Source organism: Mobula hypostoma, chromosome 7 (genome assembly GCF_963921235.1).
Source record: "Mobula hypostoma chromosome 7, sMobHyp1.1, whole genome shotgun sequence".
Classification (NCBI taxonomy): domain Eukaryota; kingdom Metazoa; phylum Chordata; class Chondrichthyes; order Myliobatiformes; family Myliobatidae; genus Mobula; species Mobula hypostoma.
Window position 1 is genome coordinate 162,189,873 of NC_086103.1, and position 25,578 is coordinate 162,215,450.

The following is a 25,578-nucleotide window of genomic DNA, read 5'->3' on the forward strand; positions in this document are numbered from 1 at the left end:
CCTCTCGAGAGGAACTAGACTTGGAATTGAGTTATTATTGTCACATGTACCAAGATACAGTGAAAAGTTTGTGTTGCGTACTGTTGATACATACCAATTCCATACACAGTACAAGGTGAAACAATAACAGAATGCTGAAGAAAATCTTTGTAATCCGTAGCACTGTGGAGCCTCGGTATTAATTGCATTCAAAACAGCGATTAATATATTTCTGGATTTTAAAGAAATCAAGGGATATGGGGACACAAGAGTTTGCAGATGCTGGGATCTGGAGCAAAACTGAAAACAAATTGCTGGAGGAATTCAGTTGATTTATACTCCATAGGGATAAGGCAGGAAAATGATGCGGAGGTAGATCAGCCGTGATCTTTTTGATTGGCCTTCAAGCTCCAGTTTATTGTCAACTAACTGTACTTAAATACAACTAAATGAAACAACATTCATCCAGACCATAGTACACCCACACTGCATGTATCACACACAGCGCATAGAACAAAACATTATCACAAATAATTTAATAAAATATAATAGAAAATGCATGTGAAGTGCACAGCGCAGGTAAACAGTAAACAGCTCACTGTCCTAGTGACAAGTCCTCGGTGATGGCAGAGTACTCATTAGTCTCAAAGTTTGGGGGAAGAAGCTGTTACCCAGCCTGGCAGTCCCACTCCTGATGCTTCTGTATCTCCTTCCTGACAGAAGTGGGTCAAAGAGATAGTGGGATAGGTGGAGGGGATACTCAACTATGCTTCAGGCCCTTCCTATACAATGCCTCCAGTAAACGTCACAAATGGGGGAAGGGAGACCTCGGTGACCTTCTGTGTTTTTTACTATCCTCTGTAGGGCCTTACAGCTTCTGTACTACGGAGTGACGCAGCCATACAGGACACTGTCGATAGTGCTCCTGTAGAAAGTTGCTAAAATGGGACAGGGAGACTTGCACGCCTCAGTCTCCTCAGAAAGTGTAGACGCTATTGTGCCTTCTTGACTAATGAGGAGGTACTCTTGTTCCTATGTCTTATTTGCTTATGCAGTAGTTCAGAATCCAGAAGCAAAATACTTAAAGATATGCTGGAATTTGAAATTAATATAGAATATATTTAGCAAATCAGGCAGCATCTATGGAAAGGGAAACATTACTGATTAAAGGTTGTTGACCTAAAACATTAACTCTATTTCTCTCTCCACAAATGCTGCTTGGCCCGTGCATCTTCGATATTCTGTTTCATTTCTCCCTCAGGTGGAGCTTGCCAGGATAGGTAGTCAAGTTGACGGATTTTAAAAATTGCATATGTTGCAAAAGTGAAATAAAAACAGAAAACGCTAGGAATATTCTTCAGATCAAGATCCATCGGTGGGAAAAAGAAACAGATAACATAGCAGGTTGAGACCTTTACCAGAGCTGGGGAGGAGATAAACTTGTTAGGTTGTAGAGAGGGTGATGTCTCTGATGGGGTAAAACCAGGGAGATGAGCTATATACAAGGTTAATTGATCAATGAGTGAATGGGAGAAAATAGAGACTGGGAACATATATAAAAGAATGCAGGAGTTGTAAAACATAGAGCAGGAAAATAGGCCCAGCAGATTGAATTGGTCATGTTCTCCATTCCTCACTTTCCTTAGCAACTGCAGACAGCTTGATTTCTGTCTGTATCAGCTGTGGAAGAGTCTTCCGTTTCTACAGTAGCCTCTTTGGCCACCCTGGAACTCACAAAATTGGAGAGGGTGCAAGTGACCCTTGACTCTGAGGGAATGCTCAAGATAAAGACAACAGTTTGAGTATCACTTAATTGAATGCAAACTGTTTCAGTGGTTCTGAGTTGGAGAAGGCGATATTTAATTGCTAGTCTTTTTAAAATGTTTTTGATATAGTATGAAGAGATAATAGTTTACAATATTTGAACTCCGTGATAAACATAGAACATAGAATAGTACAGCACAGTACAGGCCCTTTGGCCCACAATGTCATGCCGACCCTTAAACCCTGCCTCCCATATAACCCCCCACCTTAAATTCCTCCATATACCTGTCTAGTAGTCTCTTAAATTTCAGTAGTTTATCTGCCTCCACCACTGACTCAGGCAGTGCATTCCACGCACCAACCACTCTCTGAGTAAAAACCCTTCCTCTAATATCCCCCTTGAACTTCCCACCCCTTACCTAAAAGCCATGTCCTCTTGTACTGAGCAGTGGTGCCCTGGGGAAGAGGCGCTGGCTGTTAACAGGTTAAGATGATAAAAACAACAGCCCAAGTCCATTGTTGCCATGGCTTTAATTCAGAGCAGCTGCTATTATTCATCCCATTTTTGTTTTCCTGGCTTATTGGGGAATGTTACATTTGCCTTGGTGCTCAGGATCATTTAGTGTTGTTTAAGACAAAAGGAGGCAAAAGTAAAAATACTGCAAACCATTTCCTTTATTATTGTATGAATGAATTTCATGAATTTACCTATATTGATCCCAAAGTCATTAAATGTTTCCACTTTTATACAAACAAAGAAATAAATTGATCTTGCACTCAACATTATTTTTCGGTAAGTAATTTCTCCAACCTGATTATGTTTAAATATACCAAAGGATTTTACATTTATAAAACACATTTTCCACATTAATGTACATCAACTAATATGACAGAAATATTTTTGGTTCTTAAATTTATCATTATTACTTTAATATATTTGTTTTTAAAAATGTACAAGAACAGAGATGTATAAAAGACTCCTACTTTCTTTAAATAAAAAAGTGAATGCAGATATTACAAAATGATGCAAATGTTTCAGAATTTACTGTTAAAATATATGGCTGTCCACAATGCACAAACTTTTGCATTTCAAAGCACACTGCATCCAGTGAAATTTATCTGAAACTACACAGGCATAGTATCAGGTGCTGTTATAAAAGAACAGAGAAAAATCATTTGAAAAATTATGCTGTTCCCTTTAGTCAGACTACCATAGGGTTAAAAATGGTACATACCACAGCTACAGTACTTTCATTTTATTTTGCATTCATAATTCTTACATCATGTTTGTGATCCTTGTATTACATCCATAATTACTCCATTGCCTATGATTTGGTCATATTCCATTAATACACAACTCCAAATTAATAACACAACTTAAGCTACTGTGCTTTCATCTTCCTGTCAGTCAATGTCTCCTGTAGGACGGAGATATACAGCCTAATCCAAGCGTAGGTAGTTCCCAGTGAAGAATACACAGAGATGAGCAATAGTGGTACAAAGGGAAATCTCTGCTGCCAGGGTGTTAGAGGATAGATGATCTCACAAATTAACTGCAGGGGAATAAGACCACTGAGGTAGATGGATTCAGGCCAGCTTAGAAGTGTTCCTTCTTTCCTGGATAAGTTTAAAAAAAAACACTCCATTAGATTTTAAGGATTTTACACATTTTCAAAAATTCATTCCCCCCCCCATCAATTTTAGGTTATCTAATTTTAAAGTTCAAAGTAAATTTATTATTGAAGTATGTATATCATATACAACCTGAGATTAATATTCTTGCAGGCATCCATGGGGAAATAAAAAAATAAATACAATAGAATCCATGAAAAATCATACATATCAAAGGCAGAGTCCATGAAGTGAGATTGCAGATCAGTGCTGAGGCCATCATTGCCGGCCCAGAATCAGAATCAGGTTTAGTATGAAATACTGTATGTTATTTTGCAGTAGTAATACATTTTATACATAGTAAAAATGCCCATTATGTCCATTCATAAATCTGATGGCGGTGAGGAAGAAACTTCCTGCTCCCTCCCCTCTCTCTTTTCTTTTTCCAAACATGATTCCCCTCTCCCTGCCCCTTTCCCATTCTCAGTCCACAACAGAGACTCGTATCAGGTTGAGTGTGTGTCTTCAGGCTCCCGTACATCCTCCTTGATGGTAGCAATGAGGAGAGGACATGTCCTGGGTGATAGAGGTCCTTAATGATGGATGCCGACTTTTTGAGGCATCGCCTTTTGAAGATGTCCTAGATGCTGGCGAGGCATGTACCTGACATGTATATGCCTTGCTCCACACTCGCAGTCTCAACAAATACTCAATATTATTGGAAATATGCCTTGCTCCACCCTTGCATTCTCGACAAACACTCAATACTGTTGCGACTCTTACACCCAGACATCTTTCTATTTAGTATATCATTTAAAGGTACTTAAAAGGGCTCAAGGAGTTCATCTCTGTAGAAGCTTTAGTTCATGTGTTCTAATATCTTCAAGTGGTTTTGTAAACAATCTTTTTGTTTGAAACTCTCATGTTAATTGTTTTAGAAAGCTTTTGCTACATTAAGAGGTTCTATAAATGACGATTTGTTGGTACTGGCCATCACTACCACCAGAAAAAGAAGATATTGATTTTAGAATTTGAGGGCCCCCAAGAGAATAGGAGATACACAAAAAAAATCTCCATTGAGATGTATTTTTAAACACTATAATATTTAGGTAATGATGTTGTAGAACCATACAATATATTGTTCACATAGCAAAATGGTTAGCAAAACGGTTTCTGAAGGAGGGGGTTTCAATTTACCTGAATAAAGCTCGCAGAGCAGAGAAACTGTATATAGTGAAGAGCAGCATGAGGCAGATTTTAATTGGCATCTCTAAAAAGAAAAACAAAAGATTAAAACAAAAGTCAAAAGCACAGCATCAACCTCAACGTGAGATGCATAAGTAATTCACCAACCTGTCACAAACAAGAGAAATTCTGCAGATACTGGAAATCCAACACACACAAAATGCTGGAGGAACTCAGTAGGCCAGGCAGCACCTATTATCCCGTGTTTCTCCCTCCCCTCTTCCCCACCTTTTAAATCTAGTCCTCATCTTTTTTTCTCCAGTCCTGCTGAGTTCCTGCAGCATGTTGTGTGTGTCACCAGTGCTGTACTATTACTGAATGGTTAGAACAGAAAACAACAGACGGACAGGCATTTGGCCCATCATGTCTGTGCCAACCGAGATCCCAATCTAACTAATCCCGTCCATCTACATATCCTCTTTTTCATGTTTGTTCATCTGTCTATCTAAATACAGTACCTCCTAAATTTTGCCTTGGTATCTGCTTCTTTCATTTTCCTGGCAGCATGTTCTAGGCACTTATCACTCTAACTAATAAAAAAACTTGCCTTGCATATCTCTTTTAAACGTTCCCTTTCTCACCTTAAACCTATGCCCTCTGGTAGTTGACATTCCTATACCGGGACTTAGCATAGTTGCAGGGGTAAGTGCCTGCTGGAGGATCGGCAGGAGGAACGATAGGAGACAAGTGAGTCATAGTGAGAGCATCCCCATGGAAACCGTAAAGGTGTAGGGAGGGGTAGATGTGCTTAGTAGTGGGAATCCATTCAAAAAGCCAGAAATTACAGAGGTGATACCGTACTGTGCAAGACTTAAGACACATATATATAGCTAGGGTGCCTAAGACTTTTGCACAGTATTGTACTTCATCAACGTGGAGCGGAGAGTCAATTTGTAAATCTGGTGGGAGCAAAGGATGTTGGGAATGATGAGGGTCGAGCACAGGAGGAGGGGTGTGGGACAGGAGGCAGAGTAGGAGTGTCAGGGTGGGTTGACATGAGCGCAGACATACCCAGGCCTGAGACACCAGCCAAGATTATTTGATTCCAAACAATTGGTTTATTGATCATTACAGAATGTCTCTCTGGTGCTTTCCACTCCCTCCCCTCTCCCTTCCACATTTCCCAACCATGATTCCCCTCTCCTTGTCCCCTTTCCACTCTCAGTCGACAATAGAGACCCATATCAGAATCAGGTTTACCATCACTCACATATCACAAGACAAAGGAGCAGAAGTAGACCATTCGGCCCATCGAGTCTCTCCGTCACTCCACCATGAGCTAAATTATTCTCCCATCTAGTTCCAATTTCCGGCTTTTTCCCCATATCCCTTGATACCCTGACTAATTAGATACCTACCAATCTCCTCCTTAAACACCCTCAATGATTGGGCCTCCACAGCTGTATGTGGCAACGAATTCCATAAATCCACGACCCACTGGCTAAAAAAATTTCTCATCTCTGTTAAATTTCTCCTCATCGCCTCATATGCCACGACATACATTATTTTTGCGGCAGCAGTACTGTGCAATACATAAAATTACTACAGTAGTGTGTAAAAGTCTTGGGCACCCTAGCTAAATATATGTGCATAAGATTTTTGCACAGTACCTTCTGTTAAATGCAGAGGCTCATGGGGTAGTAAGTGACAATAAGGGGGACCCTATCCCTGTTATTCTGGGGAGGATGGGTGAGGGTAGTCCTGCAGGAGATAGAAGCGATGTAATAGTGGGTGGCATCGAAAGCAGTGGTGAGGAGGGAGCCCCGTTTTCTGAAAAAAGTGAACATCTCATATGTCCTGGAATGGAGAGCCTCATCATGACAACAGATGCAGTAAAGGTGCAGGAACTGAGAGAAGAGAATAGTATCTTCGCAAGTGACAGGGTGGGAAGAGGTACAGCCATGGTTAACAATGGAAGTCAGTGCATTTGCAGAAGATGTTGGTTGATAATCTGTCTCCTGAGATGGAGAAAGAAATATCAAAAAAGGGAGGAGAGGTGTCAGAAATGGACTGAGTAAATTTGAGGGCAGGGTGGAAGAAGGTGGTGAAGAGATGAAATTTGAAGCAGGAAAGGGCACTGATGCAGTCATAAATGTAGTGGAGAAAGAGTTGAAAAACGTGCCAGTGTAGGTTTGGTACACAGATTGCTCCACATAACTAACAAATTATTCTTGGGTGACCTGACAAATCTATTGTCGCCAGCTTGTCAATCATCCTAGACTCCACAGCAATTTCAATTTTCCAAAATTGTACTGAGTACATCCCAATTTCACTTCCTAGCTCTAATTTTAAATTATACACATTTTTTTTTGGATTCCAATACCAAAAGAAGTAGTTTCCTTGTTTTTATTCTGAAAGAAATAAAAAGGTTAAGTGACTACATTCAGTGGCTTGAGTTTCTGTGATTTTATTCCATGCAATCTTTTTAAAGTTCTTGAATAGGCCTCTTCCTCAACTTTCTAAATACAAAGATGACATACCAGGTTTAAGCAACCTGTTAATCCTTTCAACTGTTCTTATTCATTATGTTTATTATACTTTATTATAATTATTAACCATTCTTATCATTCTCGCTAATCTGTAAATCAATACTTCCCTTTCTAAAAGGTGGTACCTAAAAAATAACGCATAATATACTTCAAATGGTGATTCTTTTTAATTGAAGCATTGCAAAGCTTTGCATAAAGACCATGCTCACATTAGTATGAAAAGTAATTTGAAAAGCTGTTTCTCCAACAATGAGGCAGTTATACACACATAACAAATATTTGATGTAGCTGAAGCTTTTAGTATTTGGGAAATTTAGACTGGTTCAGTTACTTTGTAAGTAAAACTGCCAAATATTATACTGCTAATCCAAGTTCAATAGGTAGACTTTGGCAAGTGCTATTCTCAAGAGGGGTAGGAATCAGGCAAAGCAATATTAGTGACATTTTCTCCCAAGATCAGTATCCAATGACCTCACATACACAATAAGATATCTTTGGAAAAAGGCAAGCCAGAGGTAGGGGGAGCTACACTGTAAAAAAAAAGATATCTGTTGCCCAACAATGTGTTAACCACCTAATTAAAGTCACCATTTGTATTTACTTTTGTGCATTTGTCTTCCCTCTTCTAGGCAATGATATTCTGAGGCTTCTTCAGGATGAAGGGGAGCTTCTTCATGGTCGAGGGTATATAGTGAATAGACTGCTGCACTACAATCTAACCTTAGAGTATTCACTGCCAGAGGAAGTCACTGGATAATAATGGAAAAAGGTTAAGACCAAATGAGTTTTCATCCCGAGCAACACACACAAAATGCTGGAGGACCTCAGCAGGTCAGGTACCATCTATGGAGAGGAATAAACAGTTGTCATTTTGGACCGAGACCCTGCCTTCTTCAAGAGTTTTAATTCTCCTCTCTGCGTATAAAGATTCAGATACAAGAACGGAAATGCTGGAAGACCCAGCCAGTTTTGGCAGGATCTGTGGAAAGAAGAATTAGTCAACATTTTGGGCCAGCGACCCTTCCTTGGAACTGTGGGGTGAGGGAGAAGAGTGGAGACTTTACTGTTTAAAACAGAGCTGGGGGGAGGCTGAAGGTGTAATACAAAAGGCTATATGAAGATGGGTTAAGAAAGCTCAGATAATGAGGAACAAATACTGACCACGAACAAGACATTTCAATAGAAAAGGATGAGAAATTGACATAATAATGGGGAAAAATGGGAATACAGTTTTACCTGAAGTTGGAGAATTATATAACAGCACTACGGCACAGCACAGGCCATTTGGCCCACAGTACTGTGCCGACCTTATAACCTACCATAAGATTAATCTAACCCTTTCCTCCTACATAGCCCTCCATTTTCCTATCATCCGTGTGCCTATCTAAGAGTTTCTTAAATGTCCCTAATGTATCTGCCTCTATCACCGCCCCTGGCAGTGGCTTCCATGCATCCATCATGCGTGTAAAAGTCTTACCTCTAATACCATCCCCCCAATACATTGCTCCAATCAATTTAAAATTATGCCCCCTGGCTGTCCACTCTATGTATGCCTCTTATTATTTTGTGCATCTCTATCAAGTCACTTCTCACCCTCCTTCACTCTAAAGAGAAAACCCCTAGCTCACTCAACCTAACTTCATGACACATGATCCCTAATCCGGGTAGCATCCTGGTGAAACTCCTCTGCACTCTAAAGAGAAAACCCCTAGCTCACTCAACCTAACTTCATGACACATGATCCCTAATCCGGGTAGCATCCTGGTGAAACTCCTCTGCACCCTCTCTAATTCACACACAACATGGAAAGTATAGCACAGAAACAGGCCCTTTGCCCCACAATGTCTGCACTGCCCAGAGCAGTATTTGGTAACATATTTTGTACAAAAGTCCTAGACACAAATATATAGCTAGGGTGCCTAAGACTTTTGCACAGTTCAGTAGTATACCCCACCCTCATCTTATTATCCTCCAGGTCCTTCTCTTTGCTGAATACTGATGTGGTGCTCATTTGGTGTCTTACCCACTTTCCAGCTGAGTGGTCTGACACTTTCCCAGGAACCCTCTTATTTTTTAATGTATGCAAGTATGAAACGCCTTGGAATTTCATTCTAGGGGATTGCAAAGTGCCTAGATTGAAGATAAGATGCTGTTTTACAGTACTGTGCAAAATTCCTAGCAACCTATATATAACTAGGGTGCCTAAGCCAGTGATGTTGTGGGGATGGAACTGGACTCTCCGACAGTGGTGTCTGAAAAGAGGATGCTGTCCAAGTTGCATGCCAGAACGTACTGGGTGGGCACGGGAGTACATTCAGCCAGAGACTCATTCCACCGAGTTGCAACACAGAGCGTCATAGGAAGTCATTCCTGCCTGTGGCCATCAAACTTTACAACTCCTCCCTTGGAGGGTCAGACACCCTGAGCCAATAGGCTGGTCCTGGACTTATTTCCTGGCATAATTTACATATTACTATTTAACTACTTATGGTTTTATTACTATTTATTATTTATGGTGCAACTGTAACGAAAACCAATTTCCCCCGGGATCAATAAAGTATGACTATGACTAAGACTTTTGCACAGTACTGTACATAGAAATCTACAGCACATTACAGGCCCTTCGGCCCACAATGTTGTGCCGACCATGTAACCTACTCTAGAAACTGTCTAGAGTTACCCTACTGCATATATTTGTCAATGTGGAGCGGAGAGTTTGCAAATTTGGCAGAGGCAAAGGATGTTGGAACTGGTGAGGGTGTGGGATGGGTTGGAGAGAAGGAGTGCCAAGGGTGGGGGCTGGCACAGGTACAGACACACCCAGCCCTGAGACACCAGGCGTGGTCATTTGATTCCAAACAACTGGCTTACTGATCACTGCAGAATGCCGCTGTGGTGCTTCCTGCTCCCTCCCCTCTCCCTTCCCCTTTTCCCAACCATGATTCCTCTCTCCCTGCCCCTTTCCCACTCTCAGTCCACATTAGAGACCCTTAGCAGAATCCAGTATATCATTACTCACACGTTTTGAAATTTGTTGTTTTTTTGTTGGAGCAGTACAGTGCAACACTTATTACCACAGTACTGTGCAAAACTCTTAGCCACCCTAACTATACACAATATATATGCCTAAGATTTTAGCACAATACTGTAATTCACCATAATAGTGGAGAACGCTGCAGATAAGACAGGACAAAACAGGAATGGGATTGAGAATTGAAGTGGTGTACAACAAGAAGCTCAGGATCACCTTTACATATTGAGTGCGCGTGCTTGTGTCTGGTCAGGACATACTGAAGCTGGAGAAAACTGTAAAAGAATTTGCAAAGGCTCCAATTGATACCCTGTTTAAAATCAGCTAGGTCAGTATTAAACTAGGACTATCTAGTTTGTCCATTTTAGTAACTCACCAGGCAAAGTTACCCGGTTGAAACACTCGTAGAGTATTTCTTCATCACTTTTAATGTAGGAATTAACAATTAACAGATTGTTTTATTTCTTATGGACAAGCACATATTAAATAGTTATTAAATTTGAATGAATGTCTTTTCCTTACCTGGTCCCGTGAAGAGAAGTGGGAAGAGGGAAAAATGCCCGGTTGTTACTAAGACAAGATATATTCCTGCATCTTTTCTGTTTTCCACAGCAAGCAAGCTAAGGGTTTAAAAGTTAAAAAAGAACATGAGGCTTATGAAGTATGTGACAAAAGAATCCTGTGTAAATGCTAAATTTTAACTGATAATAAGTATGTAGCAGCACTACTCTGAGTTACCTAGAAGAGTAAGAAACTCACATTAAATATTTTCCAGCACCTATTTTACTTACTGTTAAATGTGTAAGATTCAGAGCAATTATTTTTTAAAAATGTATCTGCATAACTGCCAGCTGCGATTGATAAGTTAAATCAGTTCCAGCTGATCTAATGGGCTACCAGGAAATTTTTAAAGAACATCTTTAGATTAGTGCTTCAGCCACTGTACGGGTGTGTGCTTGCGCAGAAACGGAAACGCTCCCACGCACACAGCCTTTGTGCTGTGCAGCTGTGATTTTTTAAAATGTTAATATAATTTTGAAATCTTTTAATATATTTGTGAAATACTCTATAATTAATTATGTCTTAATGAACATAATCCATACATTTTCTAAATAACAAACATACCATAACTTTACTTTGAAACATTTTTGAGCTTCAACATATTTACATCTTCTGTGTTTCAAGTTACAACACTGTTACGAATTGCAACAATAAACACAATATTTAAATTAAGATGTGCACTGATATGTTGAACTATGTATTGTACCTAGAAACAAAGAATTTGAAGAACTGTTGATTCTTGTTGACGTTGGAACATTTCAAGCTTCTAGTGCTGACCGCAAATCTGCATTCAGTCTTATGAATTTAGTCAAATGTAAATCCAGAAACAGACTAGAAGTGGAAAATTTGGATGATCTAAAAAGGATTAAGACTTATGTTTCATCTGGAAATGAAATTAATCTGGATAAACAATGGATATGTATTAAAAACAGATGAGAAAAAGCTTACAAAACTTGAAAGATTTTCCTTGTTGTATTGAATTTTATTATACCGTTCAATTTATAAATAAAATCAAAAGTATGTGATTTGTCAGTTTTCATTCTTAATATTCATAGAATGCACATTAAAAAAAAATAATTTAACATGCCATGCAGTTTTTGGGCCATGTAAAAAAATTCCTGCTCAGAGCAATGGTTGGTCTGCACAGATGTAAAAACAATATTAGAGGGAACATTGGCTTCAGCTCAGTACAAGAGTGATCAGCCACTTAGGCACCAATGTCCCAAAAGGTAAGTATTAAATTGAAATCTGAGTTCTACTAATCAGCAGATATCAGAGTTATTGAAACTAGTGGACGTTAAATTCTGATTTAAGAATGAGGCAACGTGAGAAACTACAGCCAAACATAAGCACCAGGTACGGCACTGGAGTGGCCAAGTTGCTGGATCTGCACCCAGAGTTCTGTAACATTAATGCAGAGGTATGAGCTTGAATCCCATTATGGGAACTGGAGATTTTCTGTTCAAATACTTAAATAAACCTGGGACAAACAGCTGGTATTGCTAAACTGAAGATTAAAACTAATAGATGTGCATATATTTGGTGCACTAATGTCCTTCAGAGAAAGGAATCCCTTGATCTTAACTAGCCTCTCACTTATAGACGTCTCCTGCCCACCAATGTGGTTATCGCATTCCTGCCTTCTCAGTTCAGGAGCAGTTAGAGACAGAAAATAAATGACAGCCTTGTTAGTAACATGCAAATTGTGCACATGAAAAAGAACTATAAACAAATATAAATGAAAATGGAAATAATTCCAGATTGCTATTACTTGGGTTGGATTGCCGGTGACGGGGACCTACACGTGGCTTCTATTTAAATATCTCTACATCACTCCATCCAATACCCCAGTCTGTCATAATAGTAATACATTGCACAAAATATTACTCTCAAACAACATTCTCCAACCAATGAAACGCAAGGTACCTCAAAGGCAGTATAGCGATGAGAATGGCCTTTTCATGTACATGCCAGCCAAACATGAATGAGCCCAATGCACAAAGAATTAGGCACTGAAGGAATCCTCTGGGTCCTCGAGGTTTTAGCCAAAGATGGAAAATAGCAGGCTTGAAACAGAAAATACAGCGGTACAAGCTATTAGTAACTGAAACTAAAGAGGGATAATGTTTTCTCTCAGCTACATCAGACATACCTTCTTTAAAGTCAATGTTACCCAGGAAACTTAACCCACCAGCTTCCCATCAACAAGAAGAAAATATACACGGTGGCCAATTTCTCAGGTACTTTCTGAAACTATTAAAGTAGCCACTGAACATATGTTTATAGTCTTCTGCTGCTGTAGCCCACCCAGTTCAAGGTTTGATGTGTTGAGCGTTCAGAGATGCTCTTCTGCACACCACTGTTGTAATATGTGGTTATTTGAGATTTGCTGCCTTCCTCTCAGCTTGAATCAGTCTGACCATTCTCCACTGAGCTCTCCCATTAACAAGGCATTTTTGCCCACAAAAGTGCTGTTCACTGGATGGTTTTTTTGTTTTTGCATCATTCTCTGTAAACTCCACAGATTGTTGTGCGTGAAAGTCCCAGGAGATCAGCAGTTTCTGAGATACTCAAACCACCCAGTCTGGCCCCAGCAATCATTCCATGGTCAAGGTCACTTAGATCAGATTTCTTCCCCATTCTGACATTTGGTCTGAACAACAAATGAACCTCTTGACGTTGTCTGCATACTTTTATGCAGACTTGCTGCCACACAATTGGTTAATTAGATATTTGCATTAACAAGCAGGTATACAGGTGTCCCTAATAAAGTGGCCACTAAGTGAAAAGTTCAAAGGTTATCAGGAGTGACTGAATCACACAGCGTGAATTGTGAAAGAGCATATGCTGGTACTGACCATTATCGAGAGCAATGTGCAGATCAATGTCGCTAATGGTGACACAGAAGGTAGGACAGCATGCTGGAACTCCTGGACTAATCCTCCTGTCATTGATGCCTTTGAAAATAGAGCAGGATCCAGTAACTTCAGCTTCACAGCTGCAGCAGTAGCAAAAGATGTCTGTCAGATACTAGAAGAATTAGTTTTTCATCTAATAAAATAAGTTAATGAGCAGTTACAGCCGAGGCATTAAGGCCATTGAAATAATATAATGTTAATCCAGTAAGAATCAAGATCTGAAATATAGTTTGTGGGATTATTAATGGTTTTTAACATGAAGATATGACGTTAGTTTTCATTATTATTAGCAATTTTAATGTCTGCATAATACATGTTTGATGGCCATACCAATGACGGACAGTACTTTATCCACTACATTGTACAAAGCCCAGAAATTTGGGGCCCAATATGCATGACAGAGGCCTCGCTTGAAAGGGAAAAGACGTGCAAGCACCTGAGGCAACTGACCCTGAAAAAGAAGCAAAGATTAATTATTACACAGCTTGGGCAATTTTTTTATCCTTGCAATGCAATTTTCTAACAAAATATATTAATAAGTAAAGACTTAACACATGGCTTGATATTTACAATATTATATATTAAATTATGCATTTTCAAACTAAAAACATGCTATTATGTATAATCTTAATGTAAAACATATTTCAAATAATCCAGTTTCAAATATATACTTTGACTTACTTCCATAAAAAATCCATAATTCAAACTTATTTTCCAACATAATATTTCCAACAAACTCCATATTAAAAGTTACTTATTAAAATATTTGAAAGGCATTGTTTACACCAATCCCAAAGAAAATAAAATCCAAAAAACAATTTATTGCAGAAGGTAAAAATAGCCTATTAGTTACGTCCCAGTAATGGGATATCTAATTCTGACATATACTGACAATGTGGAAAATTCAAGATCTGACATTAGTGCATGATGAATCAGATACTCAGAGCTATAATCAGGGTTTGGAGAGATATAGCTGGCATTGAAGAAATCATTATAGATAGGATATTAGAAGTCCATTTATATTGCAAGCAATGAACATCTCCATCAAAATAACCTTTCAGGGAAAGGTTGTATCATAGAAGTCACTTAGTCTAAAACAGCTAGTCCTCCTCCCCTGGCCTTTGTGCATAGCCATTTGAACACTACTAATGAATCTGCCTCCACCAAATCCAGCAGGGCATTCCAGATCCTAACCACTCCTAATGTAAAAACAAATGTTCATCACTGGTTTGCTTGCCGATGGACTTACATTACATCTCCACTGCTTTTTGACTCTTCTGCTAGTACCTATGCAAATGGACCCTTCGTGATTTTAAATACTTCTATCAGCCCACCTTTCAACTTCCCCTATTGCAAGGAGAACTTCAGCTTCTCCATTTTATCAACATAAAGTAAAATTTCTGTTCCTTTAAATAAATTTTATAATACTATTTGGTGTGGAGTTGCCATTGATTAGAAATGTAGACGGACTAGTCATAAGAATGTCATGGCTGCAAGAACAAGAATAGTAGTTTGGCATAGACTAGATGGGCCCAAGGGCCTGTTTCTATGCTGTAATGTTCTATGACTCTAAGAACCCAGAGCCTTGGTATTCCACAGCCACTGTTCTAGCATCTCCAAAGGTCATAAGCCAATGAGAAAGATAACTTTTTTAAACTTGCAAAATAGTTGCAGGTATAATACCACTCTAGAACCCCAGCATCACACAGGACAAAGCCAGTTAGTTGACTGCTTTACTTCTAGGTGCTAAATTGTGACTGGAAAATGTGGCATTGACTGAAGGCATTACAGTAAGATCTAACTTTTTTTGGCTGTACTTCCAAATCAATAACATCCACTATTTAAAAAGATCATTCAGATCCATCATCTTCAAACACCACTGAGTATGACTTGTTAAAACAATGTCACATACATTACTGCTGGGTGTAAATAGCACTTTTACCATTATAACGGATTACAATGATCAGTTAGGAAGTTTAATTCACATCAGGAAAGGTACAGTTTAACAATGTTAGTAAGTGAAAACTTTCAACTATAATTTGGAATTAAAATGTGGTTTCTCTTAACGTGTAGTGTGGACGAACAGTAAAGACATACATGGGGTTGGCACACGCTTTCAGTAAATGTGGAACTGGTTGAAATGAAACTCTTTAAGGTGAATTGCTCTGGAACATCAATTTCCATACAATTCTGTTAAGTAATCTTACCTTGCTTGATATGGGTATATTCATCCATCTTTATTCCTAAACCTAGTGGATATCGTACATGGCTGCAAATGGCTGCTTTTCCTTTCTGCGTATAATGCACCATCTCCTTTGTAGACTGTATCCTGGATAAAGCCACCTGCTTGTGTCCTTTTCACACTGTAAATGGTTAATTTCACTACTTATGGTAATTAATCTTTTATACACTCTTTAACATTTGTGCTTGTATCCAGCCATTTAATTATGTAGGTGCCTCCTCCTGCAAATTTTCAGCAGCCATTTGAATTGCTCCAGATCCAAAATAATTACAAACATAGAACATTACAGCACAGTACAGACTCTTTGGTCCACAATGTTGTGCCAAACTTTTCACCTACTCTAAGATCAATCTGACCTTTCTCTTCTACATTGCCCTCCATTTTTATATCATCCAATTTATATCATTTAAGTTTCTTAAATGTCCTAATGTATCTGCCTCTACCAGCAACCCGGGCAGCACGTTCCACATATCCACTATTCTCTGTGTGAAAAACCTACCCATTACATCCTATGATATTAAGTTGATACCATAGTCTCATGGCATTGCAACAGAACTGCACATTCAGACTCTACATGAACAAATCTGTGCTCACGTACATTACCTCCAAGTACAGAGTACAATGCTTTAAATTCATTTATCAAACTTATCTTTACCATGGCAACAAAGGGTCCAAATGAAGCAACAAAGACAGAACAGACTATAAATCCCAAGGCAAAAAGACGGGAAAAGCTGAAACTCCTCCACTGGATTGATCCATCTTAAAAGTAAACACAAGGAAAAAAATAACAATCTACAAATTTATGAAATTAAAACATTAGAAGGCAGAGACAAAATTAAATAATGTGCAGCATTTTAAAGCTCCAAGAATATTTACTACCAATTCTCCTTTAGAACATTCAAATAATTCTAAAATGCATCATTCATTCTCTTCATTTTTTCTTTGAAAGGATTTTTAAATAATTATTTCTTACGTAAAAGCACGTAGTCAATTTGAATCAGTTACCAAAACTGCATTTCAGGGTGCTGGCAATAATCAAAATATACTAACCTTTAACAATATAGAAGTCTTAAGAGGCTAGCAAAACAAATCCCAATATTTTTCTTAATCCTAATATTAGAATTAACAATACTAATTTATTGCAATAAACTTTTGAGCAACGGACACAAAATGCTGGAGGAACTCAGCAAGTCAGACAGCATCTATGGAAATGAGTAAATAGTCGATGTTTCGGGCCGAGAGCCTTCTTCAGGACTGAGAAGAAAGGAAGAAGATGCCATTTCAAAATGCTGAAACGTGATAGGTGAAGCCAGGTGGAGGGGAAAGGTCAAGGGCTAGAGAAGAAGGAATCTGATAGGAGAGGAGAGTGGTTCATTGGAGAAAGGGAAGGAGGAGGGGACCCTGGGGAAAACAACAGGCAGGTGAGAATTCCTAACCTATCAGATTCCTTCTTCGGCCACCCACCTGGCTTCACCTATTACCTTTCAGCTAGCCTCCTTCCCCTCTCCCTTCCTTTTTATTCTGGCATCTTTCCCCTTCCTTCTTATTCTGGCATGTTTCCCCTTCCTTCTCAATCCTGAAGCAGAGTCTCAACCCAAAATGTTGAATATCTATTCACTTCCATAGATGCTGCCTGACCTGCTGAGTTCCTCCAGCATCTTGTGCCTGTTGCTCTGGATGTCCAGCATCTGCAGACTTTCTCATGTTTATGCTAACTTCTGAAGAGCTTTGTTACAACAGGATAATTGGTCAGTAAGTTTATAAAGAAGGAATAACTTGGAATTAGGAAAAAAGAAAGAATATTTTATTATAAAACTAAGTGACTAGTTGAAGTTGCAGCAATCAACCTTTTAGGGAGAATTAGATCAGTGTGAGAAAAAAGTATGAGCAGTAATTTCTGTATTAATTTCTTTTGATTGTTATCTCCCTATGAAGTGGAAACAAACAACAGCAGCTGATCCACAGTGTAGGGTATAAAAGTGGTTCATAGGTTAAAATTTCACTTTATGAGGGAAAGAGCATAAATGTGGCCTACCAAGTTGCTCAGTTGTATTGAAAAGCCCTTGGAAAACATTAAGACTGAAAATACTGATGTGAATCGGTAAATTATTATGTCTTTCCACATCTGTAATTTTCATATGATTAAGCTGCAAAGAATGCATATACAGCTTTTATCTTTCCCCCATCACCAAGAGAAACATCTGAGACAAATGTCGATAATTTGTCCCTGCTTTTTATTTACAACTGAAAATCAAATAACAAATCACACTAACTCGTATCTTAACCTTAATCTGTTGGAAAAATGAGCTCAGTACCTTGTTTACTCTTAGTGAAGCAGTATGAACGTAGCAGATATATACCATAAGCAGGTGCCACATAAAGAAAAATATGCTTAAAGTTCATCAGGACTGCAAACAGTAAAGCACTTTCCAGATGTCTTCCCTGTAATCAGATCAAATATTTCAAGTGTTTCATTTCTGCGATTTTTTTTCCATTTCTAAAATTACCAAGGGTCATAATAAAGAAATTGATAGTGCAATGGACACCAATTGAATGGGATTAATATTCAATTGTTTAAATTAACTTCATTTTTCAGATCTTGAATTGTTTACTACTCTTGACAAAATGCCCAATTGGTTTAGAGCCAGTGATGTACTTTTTAAATGTAGTTTCTACTTTAGTAAAGGAAGTGGAGTAGCCAATTTGTCCAGAACAAGCAGCAATATGTTAATGATCAGATTTTTGATTTTGTAATGTTGATTGAGATGGAAGTACTTTGGGATGAGATATGAATATTGATTAGGATAACTGTCCGCTATCCTTTGGAATAATGTTCTGGGATCTTTAACATCCACTTGAAAATGTTGAGAACATTCTGATTTAATGTCACTTCCAAAAAAAACTGCAGCATCATATGTTGCACCCCTCAGGGTTGCATTGAATTTCCAGCCTTAATCAGGGGTCTGAAGTGGGCTTTGTCATTCAGAAATAGAGGGGCTGTCAGCTGACACATGTCATCGCTAACAAGTGATTATACTGTGTTTCCTAAATTACCTGAAACATCCTCGCAATGGAAAGAAGCAACAAGCCAAATAAGAATCCATTGTATTGAAAATGAATATCTAGGTTTGAATTAAGAAATAATACATTATATGTGTGTTCGTAAAAGAGCTAACAAAAAGAGAAATGCATGCATTTCTTTTAAAGATAAAAACATTTTTTCTCTTTCTCAATTTTCCCCATGGTCTTCACCATCTAAATCTGCTCCCAGCTTTGCAGGTAAACCTCTTTTCAGCTGTAATAACAGTGAATATTAACATTCCACATAATTTCTACTCAGACACTCAGTAGTATTTGAAATTTTGGGCAATTTGCAACATCCCACCATTCCAGGAAACCATAACAAAGCTAACAGTCAAAATACATATTTTAAAAGACAACATGTTATTGAGATATTCATAATAAATATCCACATTTAAGAACCCAAGTTTTAGTGAATTGGTGAAGTGTCTGTTACAGATTTTACGTATCTGTGGCATTCTGTCATTTGCTTTGCTTCAGCAGCTGGGACAGAGCTTTGCCAGTTCCTTACTTTGTGGTAGTACTGTGATGCAGGAAACCTCAGAAAGTCCGGAACATTTTGAAACATCAACAAGATAAAAATCTTGCCTGCACAGCTTGTTTGTTTTAAAAGATGGATTTTATAATATAAGGATACGATCAATAAGCAGTAACCCAAAGTTCCAAAGTAACAGCACTGCAAGTATGAAATCTGGCTTCTCCAGTATTTCCTTTGGTTCCTTTGTTCTATTTATGTTCTTACAACACCTTTAACAGACAAAAAATATGTAAATCTTGATTATGTTCTTTTTACCTTTGAACTAGATAGTACCTGGCAACTAGACAGCATAGTTGCTTGACAAAACGTGTTTCATTTTCCTGAGGAATGTTGCTTTCTATCAACTGGACAATAAGAATCATGATCGTCTTTTACTAGCTGTTCCTTTTAAATGCCCTAACCCAGTATAGACTGAATTGTCCGAACCAAGGCTAATAAATAAGTAGGAATAATAGGTACTCTTTCTGAACTATAAGTTGGACATTTACGCTGCTTACTGAGCTGTCTTGCCTATCAGCAATTAAAACAGTGCTGCTCCAGTGGCTTCGCAGATAATGCACAGTTCAGCAAAAAGGCTTCAAAAATTTCAAATCCATGCATGTCTGCGCTTCAGTCATATTAGAGTGGAAAAGCAGAGAAAAGTTAAATCAGAGCAGTTATCCCTGTGGAAAGTGCACATGTGAAAATCAGGGATATCACAATTGAGCTTCTGTAGTTAAACAGACTAAGGCTGAGGAATGATAATTTGGGCACTTTAACAGAACATTGCCAAAAATCACAAACCTGCACCTCCAGAAGAGAAATAGAATCTGTATTTTGTTAAAACTGAATAACGTTCAGTGATGACTCAATTCCAAAGCAGGATATTTTTCAAATACTTTCCACACGGCTCATGAGTTGAAGAGTGTGGCAGAGTGTTGGTAGGTGGCACTTAATCCCAACAAATACAAGGTTACAGATTTTGGAAAAAATAATTAGGGATAAAACATATACAGTAAATGATGCATGACCAGGGAGACCTAGGGGATCCAAGTCAATAGTTCCCTGAAAGTGGCAACAGAAGTGAGATATGGCATATAGAGTTTAAGGCACAGAATGTCATAATTGGGATGTTATGTTGCATCTTTACAAGTGGGTTAGGCCATTCATGTCACCACTGTGGGTGTGCTGGAGAGAGAGTGAAGTGGAGATTTACCTGGAATGGAGGACTTTAGTTATGGGGAGAGACAGCTTAGGGCGGGCTTCTTTACCCTAGGTGTTGCAAAGTGACCTGATAGAAGTACACAGTATTATAATAGGCATTGGTAGGGTACATAGTCAAATTCCTTTTCCCCTGGTAAGTAGTATCAAAAACAAGAGGGCTTAGTTTTAAGGTGAGAGCTAGGAAATTAAAAGGAGATTTTATGATTGATTTTTTTTAGCATACTCAGAGAGTGGTTGATATTTGAAATGTCCTGCCAGAGGAGATAGTGGAATAAGATTCAGTTACTACATTTAAGAGGCATTTAGAAAACACTTAAATAGGCAAGGCATAGTAGGATATGGTCCTAATGCAAGGAAATGGGATTAGTACAGATGGTCAAATAGGTCAGTATAGACATGAATGGCTGAAGGGCCAGTTTCTGTATTGTGCAACTCTAAGTCTCTAATAAATGACAGAATGAAATTTTAAAATAAGTATAAAGGCAATTTTAAGACATACTCTATTACTCCATAAATGAATACTATATCCATGGTGATCACTGAAAGTCGCTGAAACAGTATAGTTGCATTGCTGGCATAATTAAGGTTCTGGACAACCAGCATTTCCTTATCGAAAAATTGAGCAATGAAGGAGAGGAGGTATTCAAACCATGCAAAAAATGGTGGATAATCCAATGTCCATTCTGAGGTCACCTGCATTTTGGGAGTAAGGAGGGAGGGGTGAACGAATGATGAGGAATTGGGAGAGAAATGGAGAAAATAGAACATGTTATACTTTACCCAATAAATTGCAATTGTCATAAAGCATGAAACATTTTATATGAACTGAGATACAACATTTACTGAATTCATATAACTATCATGAGGCACGCAGCATTTGTTGGACTTGGTAAAATGAATATTTTACATCATATTAAGATGTACAATAAACAAGAAATTTGGATTTACTTAGTCAACAATTGAAATTGTCCAGTTTTACTCTAAATATACCTTGTATATAATGCCCAGATTAATTATACAGGCACAAATCCAACCTTATCTTATCAAAAGTAGAACAAAAGAGGAGCAGGCTGATCCCTTGCATTAGAGGACAAAATTATAAAGAAATAATTAGTAAGCTTGTAAAAAAGTAGAAATTAAAGAAGTATTATCTTCTGGAAGAGAAGTGACTAAGTGAGGTAAGATTATAATTTTATGTAATTCATTAAGTTAAACTGTGATTGCAGAGCTGAGGGCAGATGATAAAACCAACAAAAAGCACATATGGAACTAAAAGTTTCACACAAAATGGCTTCGCTTTTGGAATTTATTATTTAGAAAATACATGCTGAACTGGACTGAGTTCTTCAGAATGCATCTAACAAAACATACCAATGGGCCTTACAACTCATAGCTAAATGGTTATACTAGGAATAATCGCATTGTTAATTAACATAAGTCTCTTTCAATCTTTACACATTAGGAGAGCTATCTTTAAAACATCAAGACTTACTTCATAATACCACTGTGAGACAGGTAAACTGTAAGTAATGGCCAGCCAGTTTCTGTGGACCTCAAAGTCTGTTGAATGACTATAAGTGAAATAAATAATTAAGTATTTCATGGAACCAGATGAATAATGTATATTTGCTGAATAAGACAGTGGAAATCATAAATGCATATAATTAGTTCTCATTTCATGGTCAGACATTTTGCTGTAGGAAGCCTAAGTATCAATTACATGTAATGTAAATGCTAAAATATAACAATATTCAGAGTCATTGTGAAAACAACATAACTAAATTTTCATTTTAGTATCTCTGTATTTCATAAACATGAAGTACAATGGTAGTTTTACTCGTCTAGGAATGAGAATTGCTAATTTTGCTTGAAATGTACAACCTTTCATTCCACCATAATAATATGCTGGGTAAACATAGCCATTTCTTTCTCTAACGTAGACAAGAGGAGGATGTTTCCTACAGTGGGGAGTCTAAGACTCTCCAAAACAGGAGAGCACAGCTTCAAACAGGATGTCCCTTTGGAACAGAGATGGGGAGAAATTTCTTTAGACTAGAGGGTGGTGAATCTGTGGAATTCATTGCCACAGAAAGCTGTAGAGGCCAAGTCATTGGCTATATTTAAATACAGGTTGATAGGTTCTTGATTAGTAAGGGTGTCCAAGGTTATGGGGAGAAGGCAGGAGAACAGGGTTGAGAGGGCTAATAAATCAGCCAAGATGGAATAGCAGAGCAGAGACGATGGGCCAAATAGCCAAATTCTGCTCCTATGTCTTATATTCTAATGTAGACTCTTGAAATTGAGGAAAACTTGCTTTTGTTCTAATTTTATGGGTTCTGAGATGACGGGTAATGTCACTCTGGGACCGGCAGACTCTAGGTGGGGAAGGAGGATCTAACAAGACATAAAGATGTGTACTTTGAGAGATGCCAAGCTTTTGTACAATATTAGTAAATGGACTTGAAGTTTTTACTACCATCCAAGTTCCCCATTTTGAATGGATGGATGCCCACAGCATAGTGATGATATTACACTCAAGGAACTCTGAGAAAGAATCCTTTCCTCTGTCCATGGAGTAATTTCTTGCTGTGACAGAGTTGTCTGTTTCAGGGTCAGGTATTCGGTATGTGAATTCACGTTAGTCGAGGTGGGGCCTCAATGCAGTGGGAGAGGATGGACATTGGATTGCCCACAATGTCAGAGAATCTGGAGGTCTTACAGAGAAAGCATTAGTGTTATGCCTCCATTTCTCTGAGGTGCCTAATGTAGGTACTCCATGTCACAGTAGCTGGAAGGAAAGAGTTAAATTTGATTCCTTGTTGGTGCATGCTAAAATGTGTAGCACAAAATGGAAGTTCATAAGACAAAATGGAATCAGCTTAGAATGTGGTAATGGCCTGCTTTCCCCCTTATAAACCAATGGTTTCCACATCATTCAGATTAGATACTGGTGAAGAATGTTTTCCTCCTTACAAACCTACTGTCTCTATTTCTAAGTTGTGCGTGCCCAAGCCAAAGGTCACGAGAGACAAAAAGGGGCTTTGAAGCATATAAAAAAGGGGCAATCTCTGTGCAAAAGGTGAATCTTCTCCCTAGGCTGGGCCATAACTAGTGCTGAGAGCTACTGCGAGAGACAGAGACAGAGTAGACAGCTCCGATGGTAAATTGTGCAGTATTGCTTTGTCTCTTTTACTATATAACTTTAATAAAGTACCTTTAATACATATACAGTGCCTCTTCCATTTACAAATACCTGTTGCTGCTGAATCCAAAAAGAACCAGGAATGACATCTTAAAATTTCATTACGTCAGCATACAAGAGAAAAGTGGTCACTACTGTTGGATTAGACCGTATAATTGTTATTTTCCAATGCAGCCTGTTTGTATTTTATATAACTACCTATATACAGGTATCTGTTTAATGTTTCCTAGTGGTCACTGTATGTATATGCAATTGTTCTGTCTCTGAAAACTTACGTGGTATTTCATTATTTGAAAAAGAGCTATCTGATTGGTTAACTCTTATCTATACCTCTGAATGGAATGTTCCTTATCTGTGGCACATGAAGGGCTGAACACATTGACCCACCAACTTCTCATTCCTTTCTTCTTTGTCCCTAGGCTCTCCTGCTACTGCCTTTTTCCATTTCTCTTCGTTCTATTAGCGCTTAATAAAACAATCATGAAGCAACAAGTTTTATGTCTTTGTCCTGACTTCTGAAAGAACCTTGAATCAAAAACATCAGAATTGAAGACTTCAATTTGATACTAGACACACAAACCAGAAGGTCTATTTTCAACAGTATAGCAAGAGATTACTGGTGGACAGAGGTAAATCTTTACGGATGAGTTCAAAAACCTCCTTTAAAAAAAGTGCAATATGCCTTATTGGGAAACTACCTAGTCCAAGACTTTTTAAAAAGGGAAAAATAATTTTTGGGATAGCATTAACCACTTCAGCTTCATTTATTGGGAACAAACTGAAACTCAGTGTAAACAGCAAAAGGAACATAACACCACAAACTACCGATCCACCACATTAAGCACCTCTACCTCATCAGTGACAGAGTCTGCAGATCCAACACTGGGCTTATCAGCCAGCTTGGACTGAAGTACATGTAAATCGGTCTTTATCTAGTTAGGACTTAGCATAGGGACCAGTAAGATACCGGAAAAGACTCTTCAGTCCACGGCACTGTGCTGAATCACAACTAGGTTTGATATCGCTGGCATACGTCATGAATATCGTTGCTTTGTGGCAGCAGTACTGTGCAATGCATAAAAAACTATAAAATATTATAAGAAATATACATATATATGTTTGTAATTCATTAAAATAAATAGTGCATTAAAATAAGTAAAATTAAATATGTAGTGCAAAAAGAGAGCCAAAATAAGTGAGGTAGTGCTCATGGGTTGGTTCATTGTCCGTTTAGAAATGTGAAGGCAGAGGGGGAAAAAGCTGTTCCTAAAACGTTGAGTGTGTGTGGCTTCAGGCTTCTGTACCTCCTCCCTGATGGTAGCAATAAGAAGAGGTCATGTCCTGGGGGTTCTTAATGATGGATGTGCCTTTTTGAGGTACAGTATCACCTTCCGAATACGTCCTCGATGCTGGGGAGGCGAGTGCCCATTACAGAGCTGGCAGGGTCTGCAACTTTCTGCAGCTTTTTCTGACCCTGTACAGTGGCCCCTCCACACCAGTAACGGAACTAGTTAGAACATTCTCATGTAGAAATTTGCTAGAGTCTTTGGTGATATACTAAATCTCCTCAAACTCCTAATATAGCCACTGAAATGCCTTCTTTGTAATTGTATCAATATGTTGGGCCCAGGATAGATCTTCAGAGATGTTGACACCCAAGAAGTTGAAACTGCTCACTCTTTCCACTGCTGATCTCTCAATGAATCTGGTGTGT

General features: G+C 38.4%; 1 protein-coding gene across 5 annotated transcripts in view; it reads right to left on the reverse strand.

Moving 5' to 3' along the window:
• Window positions 1-2,408: 2,408 nt before the first annotated feature.
• The window catches only part of alg8 (ALG8 alpha-1,3-glucosyltransferase), a 31,050-nt gene continuing 7,880 nt past the window's right edge, over window positions 2,409-25,578 (reverse strand). For 4 of the 5 annotated variants that reach the window (XM_063054456.1, XM_063054455.1, XM_063054458.1 and 1 more), the window contains exons 2-13: window positions 22,155-22,233; window positions 21,162-21,355; window positions 19,559-19,668; window positions 18,895-18,962; window positions 18,156-18,282; window positions 16,496-16,599; window positions 13,929-14,049; window positions 13,539-13,678; window positions 12,607-12,746; window positions 10,642-10,739; window positions 4,552-4,624; window positions 2,409-3,360 (exon numbers count right to left, since the gene is read on the reverse strand). In XM_063054456.1, coding sequence (XP_062910526.1) covers window positions 3,126-3,360; window positions 4,552-4,624; window positions 10,642-10,739; window positions 12,607-12,746; window positions 13,539-13,678; window positions 13,929-14,049; window positions 16,496-16,599; window positions 18,156-18,282; window positions 18,895-18,962; window positions 19,559-19,668; window positions 21,162-21,355; window positions 22,155-22,233 — 1,489 coding nt within the window. In that variant the 3' untranslated portion in view covers window positions 2,409-3,125. Of the gene's footprint in view, window positions 3,361-4,551; window positions 4,625-10,641; window positions 10,740-12,606; window positions 12,747-13,538; window positions 13,679-13,928; window positions 14,050-16,495; window positions 16,600-18,155; window positions 18,283-18,894; window positions 18,963-19,558; window positions 19,669-21,161; window positions 21,356-22,154; window positions 22,234-23,915; window positions 23,999-25,578 lie in introns of all 5 variants that reach the window. The other variant, XM_063054457.1, reaches the window with a different exon arrangement.